At 33.2% G+C, this 10,572-nt stretch overlaps 1 protein-coding gene across 1 annotated transcript; it reads right to left on the minus strand.

The window, feature by feature from the left end:
• Positions 1-3,642: 3,642 nt before the first annotated feature.
• Positions 3,643-9,670, minus strand: LOC129872402 (cystathionine gamma-synthase 1, chloroplastic-like). Its single transcript, XM_055947392.1, has 11 exons — positions 9,020-9,670; positions 7,559-7,662; positions 7,229-7,302; positions 6,923-7,091; positions 6,601-6,660; positions 6,293-6,496; positions 6,116-6,202; positions 5,268-5,375; positions 4,383-4,478; positions 4,168-4,286; positions 3,643-3,881 (listed from the first exon to the last, which is right to left on the minus strand). The coding sequence occupies exons 1-11, from the start codon at positions 9,495-9,497 to the stop codon at positions 3,758-3,760; spliced, it is 1,623 nt and encodes a 540-aa protein (XP_055803367.1). The 5' UTR covers positions 9,498-9,670; the 3' UTR covers positions 3,643-3,757.
• Positions 9,671-10,572: the final 902 nt, after the last annotated feature.

Raw genomic sequence — 10,572 nt, forward strand, 5'->3', positions numbered from 1 at the left:
TATCGCAAACAAGTGAGAGGTCGAACAAGAAATTAGCCATAGAGACGGACTTTATTTGTTCTAATGTCCAATGATCTTATAGGGGAAAATGTTGAGTAAAAGTCACAAATAACTATTTTTTCAATTGAAAAATAATCACTTATGTCCTTGAATGACTCAGTTAGTTTGAAAGATGGTCATTCACATGGATGATCCGGAATCAATTCTTCCTGAATATAGTCTAGTCTGTCGCACAGGACTTGCCTAATTTAGTTTACATCTGTTGTATTGTTTGCATGCTATTACACAGTGAGGAGTTTATCCAGAGTAGAAAGTGTTCATCAAAAAGTGATCACCCAAAAAACAGAGATTTTATCAAAGATTATAAAGGCTGCAAATTACCCTGAATTTTTTTTAAAAGAAAAAATCATGAAATTTTAACTTTTACATGTGAAATTCCTAACAATCCAATGAAAGAATATTCGATTCCAATTTCTAGTAGGGTGTCATGTCAGCTTAGCCATTCTGTCCCCCAAGAGACGCAAAAACAACAATAGGACACAAATTTAAGAAATTGTTGTCATAGAACTCGACTTTGAGGTCAATCAATAAATGTGATTTTTTCTCACAAAATAATGGCAACCTTATTACGTATGTCGTATTTATTTATTTTATGAAAAAAAATATCTATTAGATAATAGGGAAGTGCAAATTTATCCATGTTGGTTGCCTGTGTTTGGTGGAGTGAATAAAAATAATGTTAAATAGAGTGTATTAGTATTGCATGTATTAACAATACTTGCATTAATAATTAAAAAGTTATTTCTTATGCATTGTTTGATTTGGTGTATCAAAAATGAGTTAATATCTCAAAAGGTCACTCAAATTTGAAAATTTATCTAATAAAATCATTAAGTTTTGTTTTGTATCAATAAAATCATTAACTTAGACATTTATATCAATTAAATTTCCATTTTTCTATATATTTATTGAGTGTATGTATAGAAGTTAAACTCTTTTTGTAATATGTAAAATGGGTTGATCATGTTTTCATTTCTATAAATCTAGTACCACTATAATATTTATCATCAACATGAATTTCTTTATATAGTCAACTTGATTTTGTCTAGAGTTTTATCCTTGAATCTTAATAGGCACAAGTTAGTGGTGGTCTTTTACCGATGAAAATTACGTGCTAATAACATGTTTTGTTGCTAATTAAAAGCTGACTGATTAATTAGTGCTAATAACATCCAAAATCAGTGATCGATCGTCACTACCATACTTTTATATATCTACCATAATAGAAGGTGGAATTTATTTATACTCCTATATATTGTCGTTGTATCTAGGATACAATTTAAATACTGATATTCTTTGAGCAAAAGTCCATTTAATCCTATTTCGATGCAATTCTCAGTTTAAAGAACCCAAAAGTTTGCCATTACAAATAGTTTTAAATAATAAGTTAAGTCAAACAGGTTATTAGTTGAGTGATTTAATTGATATAAATGCTTAAGTTGGGTGATTTTATTGATACAAAATAAAAGTTAATGACTTTATGAGATAAATTTTTAAATTTGAGTGACCTTTTGAAATATTATCTCTATTAAAAATAGAATGCATTGCATAATTTTTTATAAAAATATTTATTTACAAAGATATCCTCCACAAATATAATGGAAAAGATGTAAAAAATATTTTGAGGAACAATTGAGTCTTTTACCATGCTAATGCGTGCATGAAATCTCATTGCATTACTAATAACATAAATTTTCGTGTATTAGTAATAAACTCCTCAATAAACAATAGGCTATTAGTTATACAAAACATTAAAAAATGTACCAAACAAGGTACTATAATACACAAAAGTTAAGTATACATAGATATCATAGTGTTAAGAGTCAATTACATTATTTCCCTACTCTTTTTCAAAGTAGAAAAATTCCTTAAAATTTATGAATTTTGGATGCATCACTGGATTTTCGGATACATCAATAGACATCTGGATACATAAGGAAATGATGTATCCGAGAGGGAAGGGATATATCAAAGAGGGGATAGAACATCTGAAAACATAGATGAGGGATGTATCAGAAAGGGAAATAGTGATGTATCGGCAAGAGGGAATTTTTGAATTTTTTAAAATGGTACATAAAAATTATAATAAAATAAGATATGTATTTAAATAATTTTTTCCAAAGATATTAATGCATGCATTACTTCTATTTATACACTCCACCATACAACCCAGAGGATTAAGTTTTCAAAATGACAGTTTATCTGAAACATTTCTTATTCGAAAGTAAACAATATTCAAAACATCAAGACTTTTTGTTTTTTTTTTTTAAAAAAATATTTCTCACCCAATTCGATACCCACAATAGAGTGTGATTAAATCAAAATTGTGCCTTGCAATGGAAGCACCCCAGGGCTTTTCTAATCTAGGGGTAACTATTAAGATGTCCTTTGGTTTTGGTTTGAATACAAGTTATGATGGAATTAATTATGTTGAAATAAATTATGCTGAAATTAGTTATGTTGAGATTAATTATGCTGAGAGTAATTTTTATTGTTTGTTTGGCTTGTCATATTCAAAATTATATTCATTACATAATTTCTAAGAATAAGTTGTTTGTTTACAAAAATACCCTCCACATTATTTAGTTTTTTTTTTGCATTTTCTTTCCAAGCTTTTTTCATTCATTCTTGAAAGTAAAATTTTCATCTTATTTAACTTAAATATTTTTGTGTATGCAATTCTATGATTGTGCCGTGTGTTTTTAAAATCAAACTTTCATCTTATTTAACTTAAAAACAAAGCTTTAAGTTTAAGTTTATTAAAGTAGGGGAAAAAATGAAATATACCATCGAACTTTGAGAAAAAGCTCATATATGCCATCAGTTAAAAGTTTGGCTTATCTATGTCATTGCCGTTTGAGAAAAATGCTCATCTATGCCATTATTTTGGTGTTTTTCATGTGTTCTTGAAGAAGAAGAAGCAAAAAGAGTACATTTGATTCAAAACTCCAACAGAAAAGTATTAAAAATTATTTTGATGGTTTTGCAAAATCGAAATTAAAAAATAATAGCATGCATGAACTTTTTCTCAAACGACAATGACATAAATGTCAAAGTTCAATGACATGTTTGAGCCTTTTTTCATTAAAGTAAAATAAATTTTATTATTAAAATTATCTACATTTTAATTGATATAAAAATATATATATAATTTTTAAGTGTGTAATAAACTATTTAATTTAGTAGTGGAGTGAACATTTTAAGAGAAATCAAAATATAAACAAACATAAGAATTAGACAAATAAATTTGCATTCATAAATAGAAATTATATTTATAAAATGTAATTTTTTAGTAGAAAAATATATTATCACAAAAACAAGGGTTAATTAAGGTAGAAAATATTATTATAAATATTTTTAAGAGAGTTTAGGAGACATTTTTGTTATTTTACATACTTTATCCTAGGATAAATTATCCTGAGATTACTATTCCACCTTCCAGGAGAAATAACTTATCTCAATACTAATCGTTAGTCCTAGATAAGTTACCAAACGAATCTCCTCCCTACTATTACTACAGCTTAGCCCATTTGAAGTATTCGTCATTGAAGAATTTGAGAGCTAAGGAATACGACATGAAAATATCCAAATAATTTAATGGATTGAGGGAAGCAATAACAGAAGTACGAACAACCAAATCAGGATGGAACCACATGAAAAGGAAAAAGGAAAAAAACATTGTTGCGGGTAAAACAGCCTATATGGAATCCAAAGCCTGAAGAACATCAGCTTTCACGTCTTCAAAGTCTTCCACTCCAAAGCTGAACCGAACCAAGTTATCCAAGATCCCATACTTTGCTCTATCAGACTGGCTAAGATCCCTGTTTTCCAGGGAAAAAACCAAGCATGTTATCCACAAGTTTTCATTTCTAATTTACCTCCCAAAGCTTCAGATGCTTTTAGATATAGAAGATAATTTCATGACCTAATATAAAACATGACTCTTTGCAACACCCGGTATGTTAATAGTTGATATCAATTTTTTTAGTTTCCAGATTTTGACCACATGCTCAAAAATAGATAAAAGGGAGAAACTGAGACATCCACGACCTCAGAATAGAATATACTTTTTTTGATAAGCAACCATGAGATAGAATATTGACATACCAATAAGACATTATTGCTGGTTGGTCCACAATGCTCTCACAACCTCCAAACGATGGAGCAATATAGGGAATCCTCAGAGCATCCACAAATTTTGCAGTAGTTAGGAGGTCTCCATCAACCTAATAAAAAAATATAGACTTTTGATATACTGCAAGTAGAGAGATGACAAGATACTTGGTTAACTAATGATCATAGATCCATCATAAAATACAGACCTCAAAACTGACCACACCACCAAAGCCAGTCATTTGTTTCTTTGCAAGATGATACTCCGGGTGACTCGGCAAGCCTGGATAATAGACACGTTTCACCTGCAACTCATTTTTCAGATATGACAGCACTTGCAGGACTAGCAGAGATCCTAATGAAACGCAGGAAAAACAAGACCTCTGAACTTTAATGCAACTGGTCATAGAAAAGATAGAAGTATGGCATGATAGAATGCCACTTATGCATTATTAGGATGATGTAGCTACCTGACTTAAGGTGGATTGTACAGGGAGTATAACTGTACGAGTAAAATGGATTTTTTTTTATAGAGTGAATAGGATACTGATCAACACTAATGAATGTTTCCTCTTCTGTTTACTGTTTACTTGTTTCCCACCTATTTGTCTTAGTGTGCATGCTGTAGTTGGGGACGACAATGAAGCAACCCGCAGTAGCAACCGTGGATGTAAGAATAATCTTTGTTAATCGATAAAGGAAAGAAAAAATAGAATCACCCCAAAAGTACGGCTTTGTGATGTTTACAGACCAATCTACAGGTGCAAAGGAGTGACAGAGAAAAGACACTCCGGTTTATCTGGCTTAACAAAGTTCACCCATAATAATGCTGCATCTTCTTTGTTAGTTGCTTTCAGCGTCTTAATTATTTTCCACTTCCTTTTAAAGATTAAACCAGCTTTTATAACCTAGAACTAGATCATCATGTCAATGTTAAGGTCATAAGATTGGCAATTACTCTAACCTACATCAAGTTGAACATTCTTACTTTTCTCATATACATAAAATATCATGAATATCAATTAGGTAATTATGCTCTAGTCAAAGTGTGAATTTCAAATCATGACTAACAAAGTTATTGAAGCCTAAAGTACCTTGGGATGAGCCTCTAAAATCTCGGCCATCCTCAATGCAGTTGAGTTTTGTTGCTGTACACGAAGATGCAGCGTCTTCATGCCTCGGATGATAAGATATGCAGCATTCTGGTAGATGGGAAAATTGAATCAGACTTCTATAAGATACAAGCTTAAAATGCGAGTTACACTTCATACAACATCAACAACTACAGCGTAATTATCCATGTCGCTCTATTTAGACCTCTGGTCCAATATTAAACATATTTAGGTTCTCTAACACTAAAAGTTCTTTATATTTACTACTGGGATACAAACCCCTAACAAGAATAAAAGACTCCTAGTGAACATTTAATCTAAAGTAAGAGTACCAACATGACTAGGAGTGTCAACTGGGGGTTGTGCTAATTTGGGATAGTTAAAATGGGCTGAACCAATAAATGGGTGGGTCATTTGAGTTGGGTCAAGATGGGCTAGAGATAACAACACGCCCAACTCTACAACAACAACAACAACAAACAACATACCCAGTGTAGTCCCCACACAGTAGAGTCTGGAACATGCCCAACTCTAACCAAGTTTTAATTTTTTGAATTATTTTCTTATAATTTATTTAATTACTAAATAAAGCTAATAACCTTTTTTCTATAGTATGGCTATATCAGACATATCAAACAAACAAAAAAGATTATCAATATTTTGACAAGTTTTTATGTGGGTCAATTTGGGGCAACATACTTGGTCCAAATGAGCCATATGCCCACCCCAACCTGCCGAAAGAATCTCTACCTTCACCAATATTTACATACACGTACAGCGTAGAACGTCAGGGATTTAAGTCAATCAGCACTTCAAATAAGGAAACTCACTGGATTGAGAGCACCACCCAGGATATGATGCAAGTTTCGGATTACTGAAACTAATTTTTCAGGACCACTAATACAACCTGCAAGAACCTGTATGAAGTGCAGCATAGCAGTCAGTTTGATGTTGCTTAGAGGCAGCATAGTTGTTTAATTTATCAAACGCCGGCTAATGTCACTTACATCATTGTGCCCACCTAGGAATTTTGTAGCGGAATGCACAACAAGGTCAGCTCCGAGAGCAAGGGCCTTCTGGTTAAGAGGAGTTGCAAACGTCCCATCTACGCAAACCAAGGCTCCATTTTCATGGCAAAGCTTTGAAACCAACTCAATGTCAACACATCTCAGAAATGGATTTGTTGGAGACTCGGTAAAGAAAACATCCACCTGCATTGAACAAGGTGCCAGTCAATTGGAACTATCTTCCACAACCCTATCTATTTAAGCTCAGCATAGTTAAGTGATACACAACAATGTGTTTGCATACTGACTTTCTTCTGATTTAATGTTAACTCCAAAGCTCCAATATCTGCTGGATCAATGACTGTGGCCTGTGGTAATGAAGCAATTTAGCATTTTTTTCCCATAGACTAATTCAACAAAAGAGAAACGTTATGGTTCGATTATATTAGTCTCCAGCAGTTTTTGGAGAGTGTTACTTAACTGAATCTATAATATATGTTTCGTTACCAAAATAAAAGCAACAGCTCAATTATGAATAACATGTTTTCTCTTCTCAAGAAATCTTAGAATATCTCTGGACTTCAAAAATGGAATGCCAACTATCTTAAACATTTGGATTAGCGGAAGTACCGTAATTCCCATTTTAGGCAGTATAGTCTCAATAAAAACACGCGTCTTCCTGTAGCAGTCTGTGGTTGTAACAACATGCCCACCAGCAGGAACCAAGGCCAAGAACATTACCGTACTGGCACACATTCCAGATGCCACCATCAAGGTTGATTCAGCACCCTCAAGTGCACTGTGAGAGATACAAATACCTCATTATTAAAATAATTGGCCCTTAAGTATCAATCACATAAGACAACTAGAGAAAATAAAAGGAAAAGACGAAAATAAAAAATGAAAACAAACTAATTAACCAAAGATAACGCTAACCTTATTTTCTCCTCCAAAACAACAGTAGTGGGGTTCCCATAGCGGCCATATTCAAAACTTGCACGTCTTTTCTCCTGCCAAAATATCATAAGGTGAAATTGATCATAAACAAATTCACCCTGCTGAAACGATGTACTTAGCATTCTATCTTACCAATTTGATGGTACAGCAGTATAATACTTAATGAAAATTGATAATTGACCAAGAAGGTGGTTAGGGTCGTGTCATGACTTCCCCTTTCAGGTCAGGAATTTTTCATTGGAATTAGAGAGCGATTGTGTTTTGATTCATACTGTAAGCAACTCAAGGATCAAATACAACAGCAAATACCTTAAAATCAATAAGGTCAGAAGTCTTGTTGAAGAAGTAAGCAGATGTGTTAACCACTGGGGTAGTTATGGCATCAGTAACAATACCGCGTCCCAACCTTTCACCTGCAGAAAACAAACAACATCGGGTTTTTTTTTGGATTCATACAGCCTATCTGAAAGCACAAATATTACCCCCATCCTCTAAAAAACTTGTTGAAGCCAATTGCACTATGCAAAGGTATATATTGAAATAATCTTTATTCAAACTAAAGAATATCCATAAAAGTACATCTATGATGGAAAGATTTCTTTTGTCATAGGCAACCCAAGAACCCTCATGTGTTCAAGCGACAATATTCAAGGAAAAACTTTTTTTTCCTTTCTACCATTTTGTTGTGGTTTGTCAGAAGAGGAAAAGAAAGACAGAATCAACAGTGTTGAAATCAAAATCCAATTCAGAAATGGTGGCTTGGAATGGAAAACAAAAGAAATGCTTCCTTCATTTTCCACACCAACCACCATCTTTTACTTGGGTTTGGATTCCAAAAAAAATTAGGGCAAAGGAAAAAGGTCAGAGGGAATACACAGAACCCCCTCATTTCCTCTTACTTGGTTGAGAGCTCTCATTGATGTCTCTAACCAGTCTTCTTCTTCTCTTCCCTCCCACACAAACAACTCATGGAAAGATTGAGCATTAAGAAAATATGAAGAGATCATCCAAGCTCCAATTTGAGGCAAGACACCAATATTTTTCAGCTGAGACGACATTCTAATCGTAATATCTTGAAATTTGGCTGAGAGTGCAAAGTTGAACTGAGAGTTGTGGGCTGATTCAGACAAACTGATAAATAAAGTCGAATACTTTTTGAGTATTTATCAAAATGTCGTATCCAATTTAGCTTGAAGTGTTACAGTATTATCGTTCTCAGCTTAAGCCTTCATAGTGATACGTCATCTACACTCTAGACATCAATGGACAATGATGAGGTCCAAAAAATATTTCATGCATGCATCTCTTCCAAGATTGTCAAGCAAGTTTAAACAATTTCATTTAATCAATCAAATACAACTCAATCCCGAACTGCTATAGGTATCTCTATATCCTATCCTCCCAATATCGATTTAGATCATTATAAACAGGGGTGGAGCTAGTAGCCACTAGCCAGCATGCGGGTTTGGTCGAACCCAATAGATTTGCTCAAACAGCGGATTTATGTTAATAAATTCATTAAATATATACAAATATTAAATTTAGAACCCATTTATTATCACTTAAAAATCGTTAGGGTAAAATTCTGAACTCATAAAGTTGAAATCCTAGTTTCACAAGGTAAAAATATATTCATCAGATAGGATGGATGATGGACGATCCGATTTTGTAATACAACATAAACATTAATCAGAGTTATCAGAATATTATTCACGAAGCAGAGCATAACATAATAGGAGGAAACAAAGCCAGAGGATCTTAGAAGCATACCGGCATGAATAGCAACGCTTCCATCTGAATTCAAAAATGAAGCATATTTAACACCTGTCGAACCCTTAATCTGTACATTTTGATCATTACAATCCGCATTTTCCACCAGCGCCACCTCCTCGTCACCTGCGGTGATACCAATCGAAGTAACAGCAGCGGAAGCGGAGGAATCGACAGCATTAGCCGCCGGAGTGAACTCAGGACTGGCGTGGTTGTTAGACCATGAAGCCGCCACAACTTGAGCCACGCCGATGTTGCTACAATTCCTCCTAGCCTTAATGCTTAGCTGCCTCACGAAATTAGGAGGAAACCTGAAAATCAGAGAAGACAGACCATGAACCTGAGATCGGCTACTCGCGGAGTTATCCTTGCCGGAGAACCGAACGCCGGCTTTAGGACGTGGAAGGCTGCCGGAGAAATCGGGTTCCGAACGACATTCGAATGACGGAAATGCCCTAGCGTAACTAGAGACGGCCATTTGGGTTGTGATGATTTTGGAGTTTGGAGGGTCAAAAATGTAATTTCTCCGACGGCCAAGAGGCCTTGCCCTTCTCTGCCCAAAAAATTGAAAGGAAGTTTATTGAGGGAATTGTCTTCCACGCAAGTTTAAATAGTCAGCACAATCCACAACTAGTGTACTTTGAGAATGCACGCGGTTGAGATTTGTCGTCTTGTTAATAGGAAAAATAGTTGAATGGTGGGGTCCAAAATACAATATAGTTGAGAGATTAATGTGACCATTCATCAACTTTAGGGGTCATTTAGCTAATGCAATTTAGTGTGTGTGGATTGATTTTTTAAAAAATACTTTATAAGCTACTCCCTTTATTATATATTAATTTAATTTTTAGAGCTTTTTTTATTGTGAAGACTCATATTTTATGTGAAGAGATTGTTTGTATCATATGAGAAAATTATATTTAAAATATTAATTACTACTAATGTTGATTCTTTGAATTATTGGATCTTTATAAAATTATGTATATTTCAAATTTTATAATAGCATGTTATAGCAAAATATTTATTTATTAAAAAAATATAGAAATATGTGGGGTCATCTTAGGATATTCGATACCTTATTTAGGAACTAGGATTTGCTCACTTAGTGAGATTATATAAGAATTGAAAAGTTTTGATAGTTTTCTCATATTGTTGGATTCATGTTTATGAGAAAAAAATATAATTTTTTAAACCAAAATTGTATGTTCAAACAAAATTTTAATTTCAAATAGACATTTGCCTAAATTAATGATTTCAAATTCATACGAATTAAAAGTCAAAAACACATTTAAACTATTCAATTTTTTGAGTTTCATACTTGAATTATTGAGAGTGTGAGTTTTCTACCTAAAATATCACTCAATAATTAGCGAAACGCACCTCGAATAATTTCTGTGTGTACGCTCTCTCTTTTATTTAAAATTTTTGTCACATGACACTGCACGTGTAAAAATAATTTCACCATGGCAAATATTAATAAATTAATATTAGGTTAAAAGTTAAGGTTAAAGACTAAAACTTTCACAATGTAAATTAATTTATTCCAACTGTGA

Source organism: Solanum dulcamara, chromosome 11 (genome assembly GCF_947179165.1).
Source record: "Solanum dulcamara chromosome 11, daSolDulc1.2, whole genome shotgun sequence".
Taxonomy (NCBI): domain Eukaryota; kingdom Viridiplantae; phylum Streptophyta; class Magnoliopsida; order Solanales; family Solanaceae; genus Solanum; species Solanum dulcamara.

What these genes read in the sequence shown, in the direction of transcription:
- LOC129872402 (XM_055947392.1), bottom strand. Translation starts at nt 9,497, where the DNA reads ATGGCCGTCTCTAGTTACGCTAGGGCATTTCCGTCATTCGAATGTCGT. An exon ending in TGGGTGGTGCTCTCAATCCA is followed by an intron (nt 5,376 to 6,115) that starts GTGAGTTTCCTT and finishes CCCATCTACCAG; the next exon opens with AATGCTGCATATCTTATCAT. An exon ending in CCAGCAATAATGTCTTATTG is followed by an intron (nt 3,882 to 4,167) that starts GTATGTCAATAT and finishes CCTGGAAAACAG; the next exon opens with GGATCTTAGCCAGTCTGATA.